Genomic DNA, 24,570 nt, shown 5'->3' with positions numbered 1-24,570 from the left:
ATTTTACTGATTACACCATGTAGTATTAGCCAGCCTCATGGCATGCTAACTTTAACATAACCCGCTTTAGGTTATACCACCACCACCAACCCCCCAAAATATTCAGTTCAAATTCTAGTGGTTAACCCTCCAGTTGGCAGTTCAGTTGTTATCGGTCCTCCCCCTTTCAACCACAGTAGGATGTTCCCTGTATTTTGGCAAGCCTTGCCATTGGGGTTCTCATCTTTAATCACAGAGATGGAAATAGCGCAGGCTCTGCTAAGAATATATTCAACTCTGTTTTCACCATGAAGGGATGACTTTGGGCCACACACCATCCAAAATAGCGTTTCTTGTTTCATTATTGAATGGGACCTTAATGTATTTAGATAATTTAACATTTAAAAATTTTTTTCTTTGACAATGCTCTATACAGTCTTTTGGAAAGTGTGTTTTTTAACATTTATCATAGATTATATAGAAATAAATAAATACAACTCTGTATACTTTTAAGTATAGGCTTTAGATTCTTGTATATATTTTAAAAAACAGCTGAGAACCTTTGTTGTTATCTCTGTACTTTCATGGTTGATGACCACACAGTTTGGGGCCTGAGCAAGTGAGATGGGGAAGAAGAGATCGGGGCCTCAGTTTTAGAGATCTTAAGTTTGAGATATCAGACACCTACCTAGAGATGAGTCTGGCTTTCAGGGGGGAAGTCTATAGCTATCCAGGCGTATGGAGTTTTCTCCATAAAGATCTTCCATCTACATCAAAAGTAATGCTTAACCGCTTTTCCTCATCGCTGCCTCTTGTCCAGTAGAAGCTCAGCTTCTATGCGAAGAATACCTGAGGTGGTTCTGTTTGCTCTCTGGGTGAGGTAGTGCCCTGGGAGGTCCTCCTGCTTCATCTGGAACGACTTCTCTCCACTAAAGTCCCTCTTCTCCACAGGCCTCCGCCATGCACGTCATCCGCATGAACCTGATGAGGAGCCACTGCCTCTGGGGTATTCTTGCCCTGCCCTTGATTTCTCCATCTCCCCTCTCTCTACTCTTAATAATCTCAGCCACCAGCCTTTGAAGCCATTGTATGAACGGATGGGTTGGGTTTGTGTGTGTATGATTTTCCTTGTATGAAACCTAGGAGAGGGGAATCTGTGGAAATAGTAACTAGAGTTTTGGGGGGTGGGGGAAATAAGGAACCAATAGCAATGGATACAAGAATGAAGAAAGTGACCTAAAATTATTCATGGGGATGATTGTAAACCTTTTTAATATACTTAAACCATTGCATTGTATCAAACACCAGGTTATATCAGTAAAACTGTTTTTTTTTAAAGCATAACAGATGGTTTGGTGTTTTCTCAAAGGAGACAATAAGTGTTAAGAGGGAAGGAAAGTTTTCTACAAGAACATTTCACAGAGTTCTGAAGGAAGCCTGAGATGCTATTCAGGGGACGAGTACTGCAGCCTGAGCAAGTAGCAAGTGCAAAAACTCTGTGGTATAAGGGCCATGGAAAGCAGTTTGAAAAATGAGACCGGAGTGGAGATTCACAACAACTGGCAGCAGAGATCCTATGGGAGAACGTTACAGGACCTTGCCATGTTAGGACTACATCTTTCAACTTGAGTGATATGGGAGACACAAAGAAGTTTCAGAGGAGGGCATCATCCGGCTTAGATTTTAAAGCAGGATTATTCTGTCCTCCTGCTAAAGAACAGACTGGAAAGAGTTGAACCAGGGAGACAAGTATGAAGCTGTCATAAGTCTCCCGTGTAGTGGTCATGGTGGGTTAGACTGAGTGGGAACGGTGGAGATGTTGAGAAGTTGTTGGAATACAAGGTGTCTTTTGAAAATGGAGGCAAAGGTTTTGCTAAGAGATTGAACTTTGGGTCTAAGGGAAGAGAGAGGTCAAAATGACTGTCAAGAATTTTGAGACTCAGCACAAGAAGGATAGATTGACTGTTCTCTGAGTTGGAACCTTCTAAGAGGGTGACCAGCAGGTCAAAGGAGGCAGAAAGTGATGTGGCAGTGGGAGCCGCAAAAGGAAAGTCACTTTATGAGGGATGATGCACCTCGATGCCACTAGCAACTGGAAAAGGAAAGAAAAGAGAACTTCCCTAGAGCCTCTGGGGGGGAAACAAGCCTGCCAACACCTGATTTTAGCTCTGTATGACTCATGTTAGACTTCTGTAATCCAGACCTACCAAAGAATAAATGTACGTCTTTAACCACGAAGTTGGTGATAATTTGTTAAAACATAGATATCTTTACACCAGTAGACATCTAAGTGAGAACACCGATTCACTGGTCTATAGGAGCGTGGAGTTCAAGACCAAAGGCACAGTGTGGAAATATAAACCTGGAATTCTATATATTTATTTAAAACCACAAGACTGGATGAGATCACTGTGTTCAGCCAGGGTGGCCAGTGAAACAAATCCAGCGACACTCATATGTATAAGAAAGAGCTTTATATCAAGAAGTAATTTTATACTGAGAAAACAGCCCAGACCAGCCCAATTCAAGTCCGTAAGTCTGGTACTAGTCTTTAAGTCGCTCTCCATTCTCTCCAGTGATGGAGAATGCAGGAAGATCGCAGAGCAGTCAGGGAAAAGTTGTGTGGAGCCAATGGCAGTGTAACATCACAGGGCTCTGGCAGACATCGGGCTCAGCCAGCAAGAAGGTGAAATCTGAGAGAGAGAGGGGAAGCCCCCAGGGTCCTCCTTCCGAGAAGGCCAACCCCACACGAAGGTGCCATCCAGCTGTGGCCTGGTTGATAGATTGAAAGCTACCCCTACACTTTTGTATATCTTCAAGTTGACATGAAATTATGTAACGACCACCATCACCAACAGAGAGAGAGAGAGTGCGGATGGAGAAAAGAAGAGACCTTTAGATTATTCTTGTCCACCTTGAAGTCCAGAGGTCAGAAAGGTGCTGAGGAACCAACCACGGAACATGAGAGGGAGCTTCCAGTGAGACGACAAGGTTAGGACTTCAGAAACCAAAGGAACTGGCCAAGGGTCCAGTGTAGCTCTTTTTAGTAATTGCAATGTAATGCAAGGATGGAGAGCCTGCTTGTCATGGACTTTGGACTTGTCATCAGAAAAATGCAGTCTCTGGAAAAGGATATCCGGGCTTGGTAAAGGAGAAAGTCAGCGAAAATTTTGAAGAGCCTCCGCAAGATGGACTGACACAGTGGCTACCACAGTGGGCCCAAACTTCAGAGCAGTCGTGAGCCTGGCACAGATGGGTGGTGTTTTGTTGTGCCGTACCCAAGGTCACTCTATGGTACAACCTACTTGGTGGCACTCACAGCAGCGACATTAACTAGTGACCAAAAACTTGATATGCTAATACCACCTACAGAAATTCCAGGACAACTGGTTGATATTTACAAGTGGAATGCTCCATAGAGCATGCTCACATTTATCCTCTCAAAGATTACCGAAGCTCCAGTTCTGTCTTGGAAAGCGACATATCTTGACAGTGTTATTCGGCGACTTAGACTACTCATTCATTCCTTCGTTGAGCTTGATTATATGCTTCTTGGCTAAACCCTGAGGATAGACTAATGAGCTAACAAGATCCCTGCTCTCCCCAACTTTCCCCTGAAGTTTCTCTGCCTTCTTTGTATACAGCTCACTCACAAAGCAGCTGATTATTGCCCATCTTGGTAAACTCTGTCCTTCCTTAGGGGAGCAATTCTATCCTAGTCATCATTGTACACAGATTTCTTCGTGTTTTGAGGTGCAAAATAGACCCCTAATGGGACAAAGACAGATATCTCATTTGAATGAGGGAGACCATTCGCACCGGGCCAAGATGGAGTCTGAGTACTGACACTCAGGAAGCTAGTGAAATGAGGCACAGGACAAAGGAAACTGCCCTAAGTTCATGATTATCCATCATATCAATACAGCACAGTTTCAGGTGGGACTCCAAATAGGAGCGGGACCGCATTGAGAAACAAACATCATGTTAGAGAGGACTTTCAACCAAGGCCGTGAAGCACAGCTGCTAGGACGTCGCACTTTACCTGAAGGCAAGATTGTTCCCATCCCCCGTTATTGGTCAGAAGGAAGTCAATGGAGGCTTCATCCATGGAGAGACTCTGCGAGTGGAGTTTGTGCTTTCACTGTCGTGCATAGCCTTCTGCAAACACAGGTCTCAGAATTTAAACTCTAATATACTAGATGGGTTGACCATGTGGCTTATTGTTGAGACTTGGAAACTTTTGTGAAAGAGAGATGATTTTAATAATGGCATCAAGCCAACCGGGACTGTCACCTCACTCCTCAGTTTCTGTCTTAATAACTTTTTCTTGAATAAATACATAATGTTTCTTGCAGAAACAGCTCTACTGAAATATGACTTAATAATTTGCTATTTCCTTTAATTGAGGATCAATATGTTGGAAATAGTGTTGGGAACAGTAAGTGCTCTGCCTCTTTTGCAAAACCATTCTTAAAGACACCGTCTATTATTTTGTTCAATGTTTCTCATATAAAGAACCACATGATTCTTTTAGAATTGAATGCTAGGAGAATAGTTACTTTTCTCTCTCTCAAGGAATTGGTGTAATGCTTTCCCCTCCACAAGATAATGAGAGGTCCGTAATGCATCAATCTTCTTTTTTCCTTGGCATTCAGAAGCTAAAGCTAAATTATATCCTCAAGTTGCCGGTAGGGTATTATATCAAAATTTCCTGGCTATGACTCAAATTTATTGAATACCTACTTTGTGCTGAACTCTGCTATCCAATTAGAGCCATGGCCGATCCACCCAGACTCGATCCCTGCCTCCATGGCATGTTCTTGGTCTGTGACGGGTCACCCGTGGTTTCAATGTGGTGTTTGGAGCTCTTCTTGTAAGAAGGCATTGATTCTCTCAGGAGCGTTGCAGGTAGAGAAACCACATGGAGTGAAGTCCAACAGCACCGCGTATTGGAGTGTGGAGTGTTCTCTCAGGAGCATTGCAGGTAGAGAAACCACACCGAGTGAAGTCCTACAGCACCACGTATTGGAGTGTGGAGTGTTAGGCACAGCAGGCCAGGGCCGAGGAAATAAGGCATGAAACCACTGAGGCCACCAAGCGCCTCCCAGCTCATTTTTGGGCACTACCGTTTTTCATGAGGTTTCAAAGCCATGTTGTGGTCTGAGAGAGAAAACGGAAAGGTATGCTTAACAAAATAGCATTTTGTCTACAGCTGTGCTTAGCATCCTTGCTGATATTAGTAAAGAGAAACCTGATCAGATAAAGTAGATGGGACAACAGCATAGCCCAAGAGTGCTCCAGGAGGTTGACTAGACTATAGAGAGGGAAAGTAATATGCTTGTGTTGAAGCTGTTCTACGTTGCACTTTGTCACAGAGTGACTCTGTGGTTTGGAATTTACTCAGCGACACATAGAAACAATAGAGTCTGGACCCACTGCTGCTGCCATCAGATCAAGTCTGACTTAGAACTAGCCTATCTACAGTTTACAAATCTTTACAAGAACAGATAGCCTCGATTTTCTCCCACAGAATGACTGGTGGATTTGAACCAACAAAGTTGTGGCTAACCCACAGCGCCACCAGGGCTTCTAACAGTAGATTATAGAATAGTCTGGTTTTTTTTGTTTTGTTTTGTTTGCGGGGGGATTGTTTTTGTTTTTGTAGGACAAGCAAGTGAAAGTTGTGCATCACAAGGAAAAAAATAGCCTATTTCCTTTAAGTAGATGGACTCAGTATTCAATTATCCATAACGTTTGAAAGGGACTTCAAGGATTGCTGCAGTCTTCCCAGCCAAGAGAAAGTTAGCGAGCTTCCAATGGGGCTTTAGATGTCAACCAGCGACTCTTCTGGTAAACTCCCACAGCCCAGGCCAAGAAACACAGCTGACCGTGTGGTTAGCCTGTCACGATGTTGAAGAAAGAAGACGGACTGGAGGAAGGGTTGCTCATAGAAGCCATTAAGTTCTTACATGTTAAGCCTAGGGAAGGAAGGGCGTGTGGTGGACAGAAACCGAAAGAATAGTAGGAGGAAGGAAAGAATGATAAAGAGGAGCAGGCTGCTTTCACAAAGCCAGAAGTGTTGGGAATTTCTTTTTACAATTGCATATTGAAATGAATAGGGAACTTGTTACTACTCTCAAGTTGATTCCGGCTCGTAGTGACCCTCTGAACAATGAGTGGGACACTGCACAGCCCTGCACCGCGCTGACAATTGTTATGCTTGAACTCATCCCTGCTGCCCTGCGGTGGCTCATCTCATGGATGGTCTCCCTCTTCCTCACTGACCCTCCCCTGTACCCAGCACGATGTCCTTGTTGAAGGACTGCGTGCTCTGGCAGCATGTCCAAAGTAGACAAGATGAAGTCGTGCTAGCTTCACTTATTCTGGTTGTATTGTTTCCAAGATAGATTTGTTGGTTCTTCTGGAAGTTCACTGTCCTTTCAATATCTTTGCCAGTATGCACCACAATTCAAGTACAGGGATTCTTCAGCAGTCTTCCTCATTCATGTGAATAGGATATGAAGCTAGTAGCATTAAACACCTTGTCTGTGTATTAACAGCCAGACGCAACAGAGTAGACCCTGACTCATGACGATCCCGTTTGTCACAGCAGAATTGCGTTCAGTTGTTGAATTTTTGGAAGCAGAACAGTAGGCCTTTATTTTTAGGTGTCTTTGTGTAGACTTCAACCTCTAACCTTTTATCCAAACACATTAACCAGTTGCACCACCCAAGGACTCCATCAATATATTAAATAAATAAAACGTTGTCTATGAAATCTTGAGTCCCACTGATTCTATTTCATTATGTTCCTCGACATGCAGGAATAAAATTATAAACAGAATTAGACATCCACATGCTATCCATCCCACATGCTGAATATTGCTTTGCTTCCTAAAGAACTGTAAACTGTCATATTTCCTAAATAATATGTCTCTGAGATTACTTCTTTGAGCCTATGTTTATGCCATCTCTTCTACAGCTTCCTGGTTCACCACCGTTACTATGGTGACATTCGTAGAGAGATGACGTGTTTTCAGTAAGTGTAAAGGCTATCGAACCTTAACCAGCACAAGAAGAAAAGGCACTGAGATCCAGTGTGCCTCCGATGGCATGGCAACAACTGGATTGCCTGAAAGCACAGGTTTGCTTCTCAACAGCATGCTTGTGTGCACACGCAAAATAATTGGGCTGGGAAGTGACCTCCAGAAGCCATTCCCCCACCCCACCCGTTCCCCTGGCGCTGGGTAGAATGGTAGGTAAGCCACAATAGGTGCCTGCAATTGTAGTGCTAATGGGACTTACCCAAGACTGCCCATTTCCCCAAGATGCAGCTAGTTTAGCTGTCAACTCAAAATAGCTCACGGTCCTCCACCTTGTCATCATCTCTTTCCTGGCTCTCCCTTGGGTCCCTGAGAATCCTGGAGATGGTCAGAAATAAAAGTCTGAGCTTCAGGGTAGACCTCACCAGAAAGCACGACCTACTTTGACTTTGTCCATCAGGGAGAAACCTCTCCCTGTTGGAGCTGAAGCTCTGCGAAGCATCTCCACCCACCTCTCACCCCTTGACCTGGGAATTGCAGGGCCACTGCCACAACTGGGAAAGATGGCAGCAGCTATTCAGTGTGCATGCCCCAAGAAAACGTGCTTTTGAGAACTTCTCTTGAGACTACCACCTGACTAAACAGAATCCCTATCATCATCTGCAAAATATTAACATTTGCAAGTGCGTGAAAGTGAGGTTGATTGCCCTGCATCAGAGTGGAGTTCCCTCCTTTGAAGATTGAATTGAAGGCTACATGAGTAATTCAAATAATTAGGAGTCTCCTTTCTCTTGATTTTGTTTTGACGGTTTACTGTGACTATTGATTCAAAACCCAAGGTCTGTCACCTTGATTCTTTGAAAAATAAAACCTTTAAAATGAAGAAGTGGCCAAATGTGGGGAGAGGGTTGAGCCTACATGTCTGCCTAAGAGCTGCCTGGGCCTTAATAAAAAGGGGAGCACACATGCATCGTCCTGTGTTTATGCGAGGATGGAAGAATGCACAATAAACAATATAAATGTTCAACCTTTCTGAGCTTTTTAATCTTGTGTTGCCCCCAAATGAATGCTAATGGTTACCAAATTATTCCTTGTTAGAATGAGCTGCCCTTAAAAAGGAAGAGGAAGAAGAAGAAAACAGAAGTTATAGGATGTGGTTATAATACAAAATAAGTTATGAATTCTCAACCCTAAGCAGATAATAACCAATCCAGTGATCTCAACTTGGTAGGTTACCAGGGAACTTTCCCTCCAGCCATTTTATGCCTTACATGACAACAATGGGCGAGTTCTCTGATCTCAAATACAGAGATGTGTCCCCTTAATAAGAGAAGAAAATGGATATAGGTTTACAAATAATATCTGAGCTTATCCTTGAGTCACCGTCTCTTCTGTACGTCTCAGTCAGTGATGATTTTAACAACTATAAAGCACTCTATCCCTAGATAGACATTTCTAGCTACACCCTGTACATAGAGGACAGGTATCTTGATCCATGCTAAAATGGGTTGAGTAAAGCAAGCAAACAAACACGACTCTGCTCTGCTGTCACTAACTATAACCAGCTTGTCAAATCTACCCGGAGAGGCCCCAACAAGTCATTGCATAATGAGGACCTCAGATGCTCATAAGAACACATTCTAAAGGAGCAGCACTTCAGCTTATGTATTCCTCTCTCGTTATGCAGCCTGATCTTGCTTACCTAGCCCTTCCCCACGTGCTAACCGTTAGACAGCAAGTCCATAGATGAGGAGAGGAGTGCTGTCACCGGAGGGTGGGTGGTTTGTTTTCTTCGTTCTTTACTGAAAATATTTGTACATGTTTATATATAAATAGAAAACAACAGGATGTTGTCACACTGTTAACAGCAGCTAGTACAATTCCACATGAATAGAAGTCAAGCATTTATCTGCCTCTGCCAGAATCCTGGTTTACCAGTATCCTCACATCCTGCCTAATTTGGCTTGAAAAGATGTTTGATTCTCTTAAGCTTTTTGTTCCTACTTGGAAGAAAATCATAGCGCAAGTGTTTGCTTCTTTTTATTTTTCTCTTTCTATGTGTTTGATCAAATTGCTTTATTAGCAAGGTCAATGAATTTTAAATAGATCTCAGAAGGGGTGAGTCAGAAATTATTGCTCCTGGAGTCCCAGTTCACGTGTGCCTGGGTGGAGGGCAAGCACACCTGCTGCAGCGTGGACCTGTGCTGAGTGATGGTCACGGGCAGCCTCGCGGGAGCCCGTGTGTTTCATTCTGAGCAGGATGCCTTTACCAAACACAAGTTTCAAGGGGACCTGCTGGACCAGTGATGTTTCAGGCAGAGAGGTAAGCTCAAAGGCTTATGGCAACTGAATCTGGGGATCCTCAAGGGATAATTTCAAAATGCTTTCTCAAAGAACACACTATGAACATGGAGGCTTATTGTGAAGAAATGTTAAGAAAACGGAACATTGCGTTGGTGGGAAAAGGCCAGAAAATTTGACAGGAAGAATTTTCTCTTCATCCGAAGAATGCACCAACGCATTCTTCAAGAGTAAGAAGGGCTGACTTAGGAGAAGGTCACTGTGCAGCCTTACGCCTCTCTTCCTACAGCCTTGATTTGCTCCTCCAGACCATCTTTTGCTCCTCAAACTCTCAAACCTTTTCAAACCGACATGATTTGAGTCCCCCAAGGATGCCAGAACGGCCATTTGCTAGAGCGTAATTTGAAGAGTACAGAATTCTTGGCGAAAGGGTTGGAGAGATAGAAACGCTGTCTCCAGAATTAGAGAAACATGGGAGATATGTTGAGAAACAATAGCTTCACTTTTTGTGTAACGAAGGTTTCTATGAATTTGTAGCAGTACTCGTTGACTTACTGTGATAGACAGTTAGGGATTATATCAGCTAGCCACTCCTGAGTACTAGTCCAGGTAGAGACCAACCTATCAATGGAGTCGAAGCGTGATGATACCTACTTGGGAGTGACCTTTTGTATAAGAGAGAGGCTGAATGGAGTCAACTTCTCTTAGGCCCTTTGCCTTCTGCTGACGTTGAATGCTTTCTTTGGCTTCTTGATCTCCTGTGGCATAGCCTGCCACTCCCAGGAGCTGCCGGTGGACTGCCGCATTGGATTTATGTGGCCAGCTTCAGATTCGTATTGCCTCTGCATCCACCACCTTGTGTCCTGTGCTGTCTTTGCTTCATTAGCCTACTTCCTGTTTGTCAGCTTCCTCGAGTCCAGACTGGACTTATTATTTATACACTGTGTAAGCCATTTCATGATATAAATCTCTTTCTATATTCAAGTCACTTGTTTGCTTCTCTATAGAACCCAACCTAACACATTTGGCACCAAGAATAGAGTAGGGACTATGTGACAACACTCGATTGACAGAGACAAGGTGAGCTGGGTTTCCTTAATGGACAGTGGATTCAAAGTAGTAATCAGAATAGTCTAGCTCATATGGACCTATGGTGTTGGCTACGTAGGAAGGGTTCCCCTAGGAGTGAAATACAAGGTAAGCCTGCCAACTATTTACTTGACCTAGAATTTTTCTGTTTCTATAGGTCAAGTAAACATTTAGTAGGACTGAGCAAATTAATACCCCACTCCTGGTACCAATTGTGTTAGACTGAGTTGTCTGGAAAAACGAAACATATATGTATAAGTAATAACTTGCATCAAGAAGATGTCCCAACCCAGTCCAACACAAATGCATAGGTCTGATGCTAGCCAAGGTCCTCTTCCCAGGCTGATGGAACTGAAACAGGAAGTGGGAAGCAGGGAAGATCACAGGCTGATGGAACTGAAACAGGAAGTGGGAAACAGGGAAGATCACAGGCTGATGGATGCAATGTCTCATGAATCCAAGGGGTGTGGAAACATGGTAGTGCACCAACAGCTCTCAAGGTCAAGTGGCCCACAGGGGGCCATACACAGTCCCAGGAAGACAAAGGAGCAAAGAGAAGGAAGAGCAGCTCCCAGTATCTCTCTTATAAAAGGCCACACCCCCAAGGAGTTATCATCAGGCCATGGCATGATTGATAGCTTGAACTCCACCTGTACACATTCATACAAATTCAAGTTGATACAAAATCTCACTGCCTCACTTACCATTCTATTATAATACGGAGAGTACTTTTTAATGTATGCATTTCTACTATTGTCTCTAGAGGTTTCTGATAAAAAGTGAAGACTATGATGACAGTTGGAAGTCATCTTACAGGAGGCAAGGTATTAGAAGGGTTGAGAGCACAGACATGAGGAGGCAGACCTCAGGAGTTTCAGGTCTGCTACACCATTTATGAGCTAAGCAATGTTGGGAAAGTTAGATAACCTTATTCAACCCCAGTTACTTCATCTTTGGAAGGCAAACTATAGTCCTACTTATAGACTAATTATGAGCATTTCATAGGATAAGCTAGAAAGCATTTTGTACAATGTCTGGCATGCAGGAAACACCCCTTAATATTTGACTTACCATCATCATAAGCCGCTAACAGGACGGGAATACCCTTCTATTGGGACTACCCTTGAAAACCTGAGAGGGTTTGGTGGTGAGTGCTAAACTCAGTAGCAACGGAGTAGTAATAACAATAATGCTGCCGTTTAACAGCTATCACTTGTATTCTGGGCTCACCTGCAGGCTGTCTTACAATTCTGTATATCATGACAATCTCCATTTCATGGAGACAAAACAACACACAACAAAACAAAACCAAAAAACCCAGCACATCACACAGACTGCCCAGAGACACAGAGCTAATAAACAAGTGGTTCATCCATCAAGTCCACGCTGGATAATTCCAAAACACATCCTTTCTATCTTTTTGCTAAAATCTCTCACATAGGGAATCTAATATACTTAGGCAAGCACCTTTATTTAGATGAGGTCTCTACCTTCTTATCAACATTCTGTAACATTGCCCAGTGACACTCACCAACAGTGGAGTCTCCTGTTCTGAGGCTATCTATTCATTTTCAAGTGGGGGCGGGGGGTGGTTGGCCAGCAAGCCCAGAATGAAGATTTCATTTAGAGATTTGGTAAGTTAACTTTGTAAAAGCATTTTCACCATGGTCCTCAATAGCTTTTTCTCTGAAGGAATTCAAGCTTCATATGTACAGGCTCATTAGGTGGAAGTATTTTTTTTCCAACTTACAGCTGGAGAAGCCAAGGGCCAAGGTGACATGACTTGAGGCAGAGGGAGAGGCCAGTTACTTTCCTCCGTAGCCAGCGTGTTAATTGTGGAAACAGGAAATGAGTACAGTGGGCCCCTGGTTGTGTCCACCCAACTGGCTGCTTACTAGTGTTAACCGTGACAGCCTAATGAGTGCCGCTTTTAGCCTAAATGTGCATAGTTAGGAACACTTGGCCTAATTTTCTTGTTAAAAGGATGAAATCTGCCTGCCACATGGGAACCTGCACATTCAAGATTAACTAATTCTGCTCCCCTTTGCCATATATTGTCGTTTCTCTCTTCTCCTATCTAATGGGACAGGGAGAGTTCAGAAGGAGGGAGCACGGGAGGGAGTGGAGCATACAAGGGGAGAAGATAAGGACGGCTAAATTAAACAGCAACCTGCTGACATAGCATCCAGGTGCTAGTTAAAGAGCCTTGAATGTAAGATATTAATGCAAATAGTTTGCATACTATTAACTCTAATGATACTAGCACCAGGCAGGAGCCTCAGCTGAAAGCTGAGGTGACAGTTTTTATTAGAAATACCTTGGGTCTTTCTCTGAAAATCACTATGAAGACAGAAATGCCCTAGAAGTCACACCAGGCAGAGTTCTGCTTTATTTACCTTCTCATCATTAACAATCCAAAAAATAAGTCGCTGGCATCCAAGGGCCACGGCATTCAGTCCTGGAAATGTTGGCGGCAATCTCATTTCCAGCAGCAAGTCTTCTTGCCCTTGAAACAATAGCACACTTCCATGGCAGCAAGTTAGGAAATCACTGTAAAACAGAATCTGTCTGAGGACAAAAATAAAAGGAAACCTTAAGCAACCTTCAAATAGTTATATAACTAAACAACCATTATCATTCAGGACAAGCGTTATCTCCCACTCCAGCTCCAAGCTAGTGCCGGCAGTGCAGAGTATTGGAAAGCATAGGAGTTTAGACCCAGGTCTACCATTTGCCAACTCTGTGACTTGGACCAAATCATTTGACCTCGCTGATCCAGTTCCTTCTCTGTGAAACAGGACAATCAAAAGAGACTGCAAATGTGAAAGCTCTCCAGAAGCACTATACAAATGTCATTATTGATCTTCACAAGCTAAATAACGAGGAGCGAGTGGCAGTGCAGGTGCAAGTACATCTTGGGGAAAATTTGACCATGGGAACAGTTGGTTAGTCCTGAAGAAATGGTGACTTCTGGGAAACAGCCACGCCAGCCTGCACAGTTGCAAGTCTTAAAGCCAGATGGCAGAGTTCGGCTGTGCAAGCTGGCAAGGGCCCCTTACACTCTAAGCTCTTATGGCAACATTATTGGGAACAAACACATCATCATTGTGTGCTTTCTTACCAAACTTTATTTAGAAAGAGTTTACAAACCAGAGGCCTGGCAGAGTTGCCTGAGATTTGAGTGCTGGAGTGTCACACCAGGGAGAACAGTATTTCATGTCTTGTTCTCTCACCTCCCTCCCTGAGGACTCAACAGATGGAACAGCAACAAAATCAGAAACCCAAGACAAACCTGTCAGTTTGATGCCTTTAAGCTTCACCAGAACCCACAATTAAAATTTGATAGACTGTCTATTTAGAGGGAAAGGGTGCCAAGAAGCAGGTCCACAGAGCATACCGTCTTTAGTCTGAGCCCGAGTAACCCTATCAGATCTCCACTCATAGAGGAGGGATTGTATACTGGTCCATAGTTGGCATTGAAGAAAAATGGTTGAAATAATATTGTTAGTAGAAATAATTGGGCAATGGTACCATGGTGCATTCTATGCTTTTCATTGTCTATGTCTTGAATCCTTCCACGTGAACTCTTGAATTTGGTCAATGCCAGGATGCATAATTGTGCACCTCTTAAGGGATTGGTAATATGCACATCAGTCCCTAAGTGAGGCCCAGCGTCGTATGTTTGGGTAATAACTTGTGAGGAAGTCAAGTATTTGATTTAGTGGTTGCTGATGGATAATCTCCAAAGTCAGAGAGTATGAACTAAACATCTCTCTCTTTTGTTTAGGCAAAAATTTCTAACTACAGCCTGGTGATGGAGTCGGATTTGGGAACCTTCTTACCTTATGGGCTGCAATTCACCGGCAGTGACAAGGCCAGGGCCATCATGGTGGAGATCATGAAACTGCTGCAGCCCATTAATATCACACAGGTGTTTAGGGATGGAGAAGGCACAGACATCAGCTACTGGATCCAAGCTGGAGTGCCCGGTAAGACAAAAAAAAAAGTTGAAATTGTGCAAGGGTGATTGTCCTTGTATGCAGCTATCAAGTTAAAATAGTGTCTATTTTAACAGGACACTGATAGGCCATTTAAACCATGGAGACCCTCAGTTTTTTCCTGGTAAGGTATAAAGACTTGCCAAAACAATCTATTTGTGTTTATCCATCTTCCTTCCCTTTTTAAATCGTAAGCTCCTCATTCCCGTTGATTATGATCTAATAATTCCAGGTTTCAACCCCAAATACATGTATTTTTAAATTAGGTACCCTGGTGATGGTGGCACAAGTGATTTCATGACACGAAACAGTAGGAGACAATCATTACTACTAATATCCTTCCAGTTGTTTGCTAGGAAATCCTCTCTGACCCCAAAAAGCCCCTACCCAAACACCATGATGTGTGAAATTTTGCTGTTAGAAATGTGTTTCTTGAGGGTGAAGTACTTCTGGTGAGAATCCTACCCCTATACTCAAGGCAAAAATTTCTGGAAGAGGTTGGGTAAAAGCTGATTCCTTCTATCAGTGGTTTATCGGGTTGGTATTTTCAGTGAAATCCTAGGAACATAGAGGCAGGGATAAAATGATGGAATGGGAGTACACCTGGGATGGTGAAGGGGTAGAACGTGAAGCATCCTTAAAGGCCAAAAGTGCATAGAACTTCACAGGTTTTCCTAGGACTGACCATGGAAAAACGTTTTTGATGAGATTGTCTATGACTCAAAAGTTGTTCCCTCATATTACATCCGTAATTTCAAAATCCACCTGCAAACCGGCCTATATTGTACTATACAATATTGTACTATACAAACAAAAAGCCCAGTTTTTGAATAATGCTAGCATTTCTGTTTTCCGAACTATTTTTGTGGATCCACAGCATTTCTTGGTTATATAAAAACATTGTCTTTCCAGAACCACCCCCTCAAGTTTTTTACCAGACACAGATAAACTTACTATTTCTACAAAGTTTATTCTTGATAATCATATATATTTTTCAAGGATATTGTAAATTTAAGTGTTTCAATAATATTTCATAACTAACAATAGAGTTTTCCTTTATTCTAATTCAAGGATCCAGCGTCTCTCTTTGGTCTAGGTTTACTCCATTTTCCATGAACTTTTTGAAGCCTTCTCATATGTGTAAACTGTCTGAAAGCAGCATTTCCATTTATAGTGCTGTACACCATCTGGGAAAATCCAAGGCTCTCTACATCCATGCTATTGACAAACAAGGCAGACGTGGGGAGAGGAGGGAAGAGTGAGGAGTTTGCCATTTAAGTTGGACAGAATAATTTGCTTAAGTTTTAGATTTTTTTCCCTGAGCCTACAAGCTTTCAACAAGCACCTTCTCAAGATTCAGGGAAACCTACATGAGTGGGTTGGTGTTAGCTGAGAGGACCAGGCTGACAAGCTGAAGGTGAATTAGAGTGGAGAGTGGAGAGTCAGCATGCCAAACTTGTCACATAGAGTCAATTCTGACTCATGGAGCCCCTATGTAAGTTAGAATAGAATTGTGTGTGCTCCGTAAGGTGATCAATGAGGTTTTTAGTTTCTTTGTTTTGTTTTTGTTCTTGACTATCAGAAGTGGATCACCAAGGCTGTCCTTAAATGTGTCTCTGGGTAGACTCACACCACTAACCTTCCAGTTAGCAACCAAAAGAATTAACCATTAGACCACCCAGAGAGTCCTGAATGGAGATTGGAGCTGGTCAGAGGGTAGTAAGAAGGAGCTAAAGCCAAAGACAGAACTAGAGCAGCAACAGCATAATCATGTCCCCTCTTCCCAGAGATTTCCTACTTTTGTTGATTTGAATAATTAAGAATCGGCTCTATCCAATGAGCTATAAGAATGGTTCTTTGGACATAAACAAGCTGATTTGGTTGCTTCCCCTAAGGTAAGAAATCTGCTTTCACCTTTGTCACAGATAGGTCAAATTTGATGGATACCTCATAGAGTGGAGTGGGGAATTTGAACCACTTTTGTGATAAAGTTACATTTATTAGGCTCTGCTATTTATCAGGCCATATGGATTAAATACAGTTATTCTTATTTCATAGATGAAGAAATGGGGTTGCCAGAATCACCATGCACACCAGCCCTGTTGACTTCAAGGCTCATGGCTCTTCCCCAACCCTATGTGGCAGCAAAGGGCTATTTGAAATGCTGAGATGGTCCCCAGAATCTAGGACAGTGTCTGAGCTGTTTTTGTTACTCGGTCCTTGTTTGTGTGCAGCATTCCAACCCATTCCTGTTCCAGAATAATTTGCTAATAACTTATTAACAAACTCCCTCTGGAAAAGGGAGTCTGCTATTGGAAATAACTCCCTAGTCCTTCTCACCTTTCCTGACCCACTCCCTTTTCCCTCTGGGTAGATCAGCAGGTTCCTCTAAAGGGATCGGTTCCTTGTGACTGCAACAAATGTCTCCTGGAGTTCCCTTTCATTTCTTTTGGAGTATTGAGGGAAGAACCAAATTATTGCAATCTTCCCTGTATTGCTTTTGAGATACCTTTTGATCTTTTAAATTTGGGCTTTTCCTGGAAGAAGAAAATGAACAGCTTATGTTCTAACTCTTGTTAGATATTAAAAATTTCAGGACGTTAAAAAAAAGAGGAAGAGCCATATGTAATCTGGAAAAGAAAAGAAACAATGTGCCATGAGTACACGCTGTATATGTGAAGACTTTGCCAAACACAATGCTAAGAATTCAAAATGTTAATTAAAATTTAATTTACCACTCACCAAACTTACAGAAACTTAATCAGAAATAATATTTCCACAATCTACTAATTTTTTAATCATTTTCCTTCCTTTTTTTCCATTTACTAAGTAAATGTCAGCTAGTGTCTTGGATGTACTTTCCACCTAAACTCTTTCTTTGTAGCTACCCCCCCCAAATGGATTTCCCCCTCAAAGCTATGTATTAAAATTTTTTTATAAAATAACCTTATCATCTTCAAAGTACTCTCCATGACACTTAATACATTTGTGAAATCTACAATTCCATTCTTGGAAACATTTTAAAAACACATTTCCTTGGATGGCTGCCAGCACCTCCCTTATCTTTTTTTCTTTGCCTCTTCTACACCCTCGTCATCAAATCAATGTCCTTCTTCATTCTTGGAAACAAAAAGAAGTTTCATGGAGCAAGGTCAGGTGAGTCAGATGTGTGGGGCAAGACAGGCATGCTGTTTTTTTTTTTTTTGCCGAAGACAGGTACAGTGAGATGGCTGTGTGAGCAGGTTCATTGTCATGATGATAAAACCAGTCCCTCATCTGCAAAAAATTGGGCTTTTTGGTCGCACAGTTACTGAATCCAGCTCCAAAATAGTGCAGGTAACTCCCTCATCTGTCCCATGGTTGGCTGTCGGTCAGGGAGCACAAGCGCATGACTTACGCTGATCTTTTCATCCATGCAGCAAGTTCGCAGACATCCAGAAGGACGTTTATTTTCAGTCAAAATTTCACCTATTTTTTAAAACGAGAAAACCACTTGTAAAACATTTGAATTTTTTCCCATAGTGCTGCCCTTGTAAGCTGTGTTCAACATAAAAATTCACACCAGCACACAGTTCTCTTAAATCAGCCATCACAAAAAATGTGAAACTGCTTTTATAAGAAAATTCACTGTGACAAGAGAGAAGCTTTCCAAGCAACACCACTGGATACGCTAACTCAGAGTGAGTTCCTCAATGTTCGCCCAGTGGGAAAAATGCGTACTATAAAAGTTTCACCCAGCGGAGCTTTTTTCCAGTGGTTTTGGGGTATCCCCTCCATACACTATAAACCCCTTCCATTGCTACCTCTTACCAGATTACTATACATCTACTTTAAAGCCTGTTTTTTCAGCTCACTCTACCATGCTTCATTAACAGCCCATGGTACTATATAATTTTTTTTTAATTTCCCAATCACTTCTAGTGTGCATTCAGTAATCTGGCACTCGAATGATACACTATGATATTACTATCAAATCCTTCACTCTACGTACTATACCCAGTGACAGGTTCTTTGAGGTTGAGGTCAATGATGCCTACTTCTTTGTCCCGTCTTAGCGCTTAGTTTAATTTTAGATTAAACTAAGATTCTTATAAAGATGGATTTGGAGAAGAAATAAAAATAATTCTTTTCTTGATAAGTTTCAAGGTTTAAAAATATGGGGTGGGGGATTAAGGATGCTGGGAAAAGACATGAAAATCTAGAAAATATTAGAAGAATGAGGAATTAGGAAGGCTAGGAGGAGCCTTGGTACTCATTGGGCTACTGTCCAGAAGGTCGGCACTTTAAAATCCACAGCTCCTTTGAATAAAGATGGGGATTTCTACTCCCGAATGACTTAAGCCACAGAAACCCACAGGCAGTTCTGCCTTGTTCTGTAGGGATGCTATGAGTCAGAATGGACTCAATGTCAGTGAGAGAGAATAATAATGAGTATCTCTTTTAAAGGAAAAACAGTAATTAGAGAAAATGTTAAATAATGTTTTCCAGTACTTCCATGATTCTCAGACATAAGACATTACACATTCAATTCCTGATTCTTTCAAAGACAATAAGGGGAAAAATTAATTGCATGGGATTTAGATTCATCTGTATTCAGTCCTATATAGACTGAGGAGGCATTAAATCTCAAATGTTTGCCGCTCCCCCATATTCTGAGTGCCAGGTTTGAATGGAAAGAGTCTGCTTCTTGCTAAATATATCAGCAATGAAGGATAGCCCATGAATCTCTAAAATACATCTTTCTTAAGAAACCCCTACATCAATATATGGATATGAAAAACCTTAAATACTCTCTTTTATGGATTGAATTGTCACCCCCCAAAAAAATATTATCTTGAAGATTTAATCCATGTACCTATAAATATAACCCTATGTTTATAATAGGGCTTTTCTTTTGTTACATCAATGAGTCATACCAGACTATGGTGTGTATGATTCTGGGTGGTTCTTACAGAAGTGAATATAAGATACTGCGATAGTTTATTGTGCCAGCCTGGCCGATAAACACAAGTAGGATTAACTGAAGGGCAGAGGGATAAATGGCTCGGTGAGCCTCGCCTTGCTTGTTCTGTGCCTCAATTTAAAGGGGTACACTACCTGTGGGACGCCTAGCCTGTGGACTGTGTCGCTGTAAGTTGAGGTCCCTTTAAGCCCACACGATTGGAATGTTCATCTCTGGAGCTGGGGACTGACAGTTGATGACAGTTGGTGACCTGCCTTGCTGTTTGCTGCCTGGGTATATATAGCCCAGCTCTCTCTACAGAAGGGGACTGGCAAATGGCAGCTCTCAAGCCTTAAAGGACTGCTAGTGTCTCACTGCTTTATAATTTAACTGTTATTTTCTTGTATTATCTATCTGGATATAATTTAATGGTTCATTTCTTGTATTATATATCTATCTTTATAAATATATTTTTATATAATTACTAGCGATCTGGTTTTGTCTCTCTAGAGAACCCTGTCCCGTCTGAGTGGTCTCTTACAGAACGGGAATGCACATATGGAAAGGCACCTACACAGGGAGAGAGATTCCCTGTGAAGAGTCCTGAGCGAGCAAAGCAGTGCCTGGGGCTACCAATCATGAGGATATTTGCATTAAATCCCAAATGGAGTATAATTATAACATAGTGATAGTCATGACTTAGCCAGGCTGGTCCATATTTGGAGAACTCAGTTCAGTGTCTAACAAGGGTCATGGTAAAAGACCCCTGTAGACACAGTGGTTAAGCACTTGACTGCTAACCAGAAGGTGAACAGTTTGAAGCCACCAGTCTCTCCACAGGAGTCTTAGAAATTCCACTGTGTCTTGTTGGGTTGCTATGAGTTAGAATTAACACAGCTCAACGGCACACAAAACAACAAAGAGGAGGGTAGGGAGGCAAAGAGAACCCAAGAGGTTCGTTACCTGTACTGTACTGCAAAACCATAAATTATGATGAATAATTATTTTGATACATTGAGCGACACTTTTTGTTACATACTGGATTGTTTTAAAAGTAGTGTTTTCATTTAAGTCAGCTCTACTAAAATAGTCTAGACTCCATATTGAAGTGCTAACTACACAGATGACTCAGGATGTCACATATTTTCCTTCTTGCTTTTTGTATTCAATACCTCATATGGAATTAAGTAGAACTAAATAAAAAATTTCCATGTCCACATTTCCACAGGGCAAGAAAGGAGATGATCAGGACATAAATGGGAGTGGCCTGGAGGTTCAGCCTCCAGACCCAGTGCCCATGTTTTCAAATCGCCAGGTGGAAAAGTGGAATACCACATGGAAAAGTGTACCCAATTCTCCTCAATTAACAGACATATCTTCTATGGAAAAAAACTCAAAACCCTGGTGCTTAAGGAGCCCAGTGCTGGGTGGTGATAAGACCTCACCACTGGGCTCATGAGAAGGCCGCAGTCTGATTTGTGAAAGTGATCTTCATTTAAATAGCTGGGGCAGTTTCGTTTGGTCAACAAGCATGACTTACATGAGTACCACGAGCCAGGAACACATAAATAGATCAAGAATGAAGGGAAATACTAGAATGTGATAAGAGCTATACAGAGAATTATAGAAGAGTTATTGTCTCAGAGCTCTTGAACTCAGGTTAGTCAGAGTTCTTGCCTTAATATCTCTTGATTTCTATTGAAAATTGCTCATCAGAACAGCTAATAAGCATTTCTTCTGCTATTCCCACCTCAGCTTGGAAGAAGCAATTGATAGCTTGCATAAGGCCTCCCTGTGTAAACTATAGTTTTGTCTTGTGTTACATGGGAAGTATGGTGTCCTGCCAAGAGGAATAAGTGATGTAACAGCATGATTCTGACAGAGGGCCTGTGTGCCATTTCTGCTCACTTTGAGGACCATGCTTATCATTTCCCGATACATTTATTCATGCGTACATTGCCAGCACTATATGAGGCACTAGCGATCAAATAATGCTCAAAGCATAATGTTTTCCATCAAGCATCTTATATTACAATAGAGCATCCAGCTAAGTATACAAGCAATTAACAGTGACTTTTTTTTACTATAACTCTCATTGTATCATAGCTATCTATCTGCCAATCCTCACAACTAGGCCGATAGAACACATGACGATAAACAGAAAATCCTGGTTATTGAGGATTTCATTTTACTATGATGCACAGTCAGCACTCATAGAAGCAGTCAAGCCAAGAAATCCAAGGCCATGTTGCAATGGGCAAATCTGCTGCATAAAATCTCTTAAAAATGATAAAGAACAGAGATATCCCTTTAAGGACTACGGTGAGCCTGACCCGAGCCGTGGTATTTTCTTTTTTTAATAAAAATCATTTTATTGGAGGCGTGTACAACTCATCACCATCCATCCATCGATCCATTGTTTCAAGCACATTTGTTGCCATCATCATTTTCAAAACATTTTCTTTCTACTTGAGCCCTTGGGATTAGCTTCTCATTTCCCCCTCCCTCCTCCACCCTCACTCCCACATGAACCCTTGATAATTTATAAATTATTAATATTTTTTCATGTCTTACACTGTCTGATGTCTCCCTTCACCCACTTTTCTGTTGTTCATCCCCCTGTGAGGGGGTTATAGGTAGATCATTGTGATCGGTTCCCCTTATCTCCTCCCACCTTCCTCCTTACTCTCTTAATATTGGTCCTGAGGGGTTTATCTGTCCTGGATTCTTTGTGTTTCTAGTTCCTATCTCTACCAGTGTACATTTTTTGGTCTAGCCAGATTTGTAAGGTATAATTGGGGTCATGATAGTGGAGTGGGAAAAATTTGTATGTTTCATTGGTGGTATACTGCACCCCGAAGGGATGTCCAATTGCCTACAGATGGGCTTTGCGTCTCCACTCCACACACACCCTCATTCACAATGATATGATTTTTTTGTTCTTTGATTCCTGCTACCTGATCCCTTCGACACCTCGGGATCACACAGGCTGGTGTGCTTCTTCATGTGGACTTTGTTTCTTCTAAGCTAGATGGCTGCTTGTTTATCTTCAAACTTTTAAGACCCCAGATGATATATCTTTTGATAGCCAGGCACCATCAACTTTCTTCACCACATTTGCTTATGCACCCACTTTGTCTTAAGCGATCATCGGGAAGGTGAGCATCATGGAATGCCAGTTTAATAGAACAAAGTGTTCTTGCATTGAGGGAGTATTTGAGTAGAGGCCCAGCGTCCACCTGCTACCTAATACACTAAACCTATAAATATTTCCATATAGATCTATTTCCCCATCCTCATATATAAATATATTTACACATGTACATGCCTGTATTTAGACCTCGATAAATTCCCTTTGTCTCATAGCTTTTTCCTTTATTTCCTTTTACTTTCCACTTGTCTTACTCTCATGCTCAGCCTCCATTTGGGTTTCCGTAATTCCTCTCGGTTACATTGCTTTGATCAAGCTCTACTAGGCCTCCTCACCATAGATTTTGGATCATTTGTTGTTCCCTTGTCCCTGGGTTTGTTAACACCCACTTCCTTTCCCTGTCGCCCCCTCTCCCATGTCCCCCCAGAACTGTTGATCCCATTGTTTTCTACTCCACTTTCTTTGTACCCCCATCTTATCTAAATAGACCTACATAGATAATAATGTGCACAGAAAAACAAGACAGAACAGAACAAAGCAGCAAAATAAAACAAAACAACAACATCAAAACGACGACAAAAAAAGAAAAGCCTGTAAACAGTTCAAGGTCTGCTGTTGATCTATAGAAGTGTTTTCCAGTTGAGTCTGGTGGGATGCCACACCCTGGCCCCAACGTCTATTTTTGGTATCCCTGGGGCCTTCGTTGCTCTGTTCCCCTGGCTGTTCTGTTGCACACCCTTAGTGTTTTGCCTCAATGTGGTGGGGTCAGATTGGGGCAATTCCCACATTGTATCTCCATTGTTGTCCCCTGTAGGGCTATAGATCACTGAGGGATGTCATGTCTCATAGTGGGGGCAGCCTTAGGGTCCTCTCTGTGCTTTGACTACTCTGTGTGGGAATATCATCCTCAGGGCTTGGTGGGCCAGGATGTGCTCCACTCTCTCCTCCTCCCCCTTCATTTGCTCCTGTGTGCTCTGATCAGATATGTCCCTCTCCCTGAGCTGTAGCTTCAGTGCTGTCCTCTGAAGTGAATTCTTCTGTGGGGAAAGGGGCTGTCCAAGTAGTCGGGATTGGGACCGGCCCATCAGACCTCCCTATTGGTTCCCAGCTTCATGCAGGTGGGTTTCATTCAAGTCTTGGAGCACCCGGTTGAAGTCAGATCCCTCTTTCCCTGTGGAGATATAAACAACACCCTCCCCTTGGGTGGGTTAGTGCCCTGTTTTCCCACTGCCCATGCCTTCCCCCCCCACTCCTTTTTTGTTGGCTACCATATGTATCCCTGGATCTGGTCTGCCCCTGCCATACTAGCCATGGCATTTTCAATCACCTCATATACATGTGAAAGCCAGACAATGAATAAGCAATACCGAAGAAGAATTGACGGCTTTAAATTAGGTATTAGCAAGAGTATTGACACACCATGGCCTGCTAGAAGAACAAATACATCTGTCTAGGAGGAAATATACCCAGGATGCTCCTTAGAAGAGAGAGGGGGGAGACGTCATCTAACTTACTTTGTACATGTTAACAGGAGGACCCAGTCCCCAGAAACGGACACCATACTCGGTAAAGCAGAAGGTCAGCATAAACGAGGAAGACTCTCAGGGAAATGGATTGTGGCAGTGCTGTTTGTAGACATTCTAACGCGACACTTGTGAGGATGGCTCATGATCCAGCAGGACTTTCCTATGTTGTCCTCAGGGTTTTGCTAGGCATCGACACCAACTCAATGGTGCCTCACAACATAACGCAATTCAGCTCTAAGTTTCATTCTGAGTTTAACAAGTTTTTACTACTCCCCACACTGGATCACTGTAACGCACCAAAGAATGTGAGCGTAGAATCTCATTCAACCACAGTGTTAGGTGAAGAACAGCCACTGTAAAGAACACTGCAATGCTAAAATATAAAAAGATTTGCTCTCACCAGGGAACACTCAGCGCATGCCTGTGAACATTTTTCTCTCTGCTTCTACAATTCTCAGGACTTTAGTAGAAAATGAGCACTTTCTAGATTCAATTTAAGTTGTAAAAAATTTCCCCTGCTATACAGAAGGCACTGCTTCTA

At 42.3% G+C, this 24,570-nt stretch overlaps 1 protein-coding gene across 4 annotated transcripts in view; it reads left to right on the top strand.

Annotated features, from left to right (window-relative positions):
* The window catches only part of CPQ (carboxypeptidase Q), a 558,535-nt gene that overhangs the window by 462,788 nt on the left and 71,177 nt on the right, over window positions 1-24,570 (top strand). For 3 of the 4 annotated variants that reach the window (XM_075549461.1, XM_075549458.1, XM_075549459.1), the window contains one exon: window positions 14,200-14,401. In XM_075549461.1, the coding sequence (XP_075405576.1) occupies window positions 14,200-14,401 (202 nt within the window). Of the gene's footprint in view, window positions 1-14,199; window positions 14,402-16,468; window positions 16,620-24,570 lie in introns of those variants that run through there. The other variant, XM_075549460.1, reaches the window with a different exon arrangement.

This window comes from Tenrec ecaudatus, chromosome 5, assembly GCF_050624435.1.
Source record: "Tenrec ecaudatus isolate mTenEca1 chromosome 5, mTenEca1.hap1, whole genome shotgun sequence".
Taxonomy (NCBI): domain Eukaryota; kingdom Metazoa; phylum Chordata; class Mammalia; order Afrosoricida; family Tenrecidae; genus Tenrec; species Tenrec ecaudatus.
The sequence above is the reverse complement of the archived record's forward strand: the minus strand, read 5'-3'. Positions and strand labels throughout refer to the sequence as shown.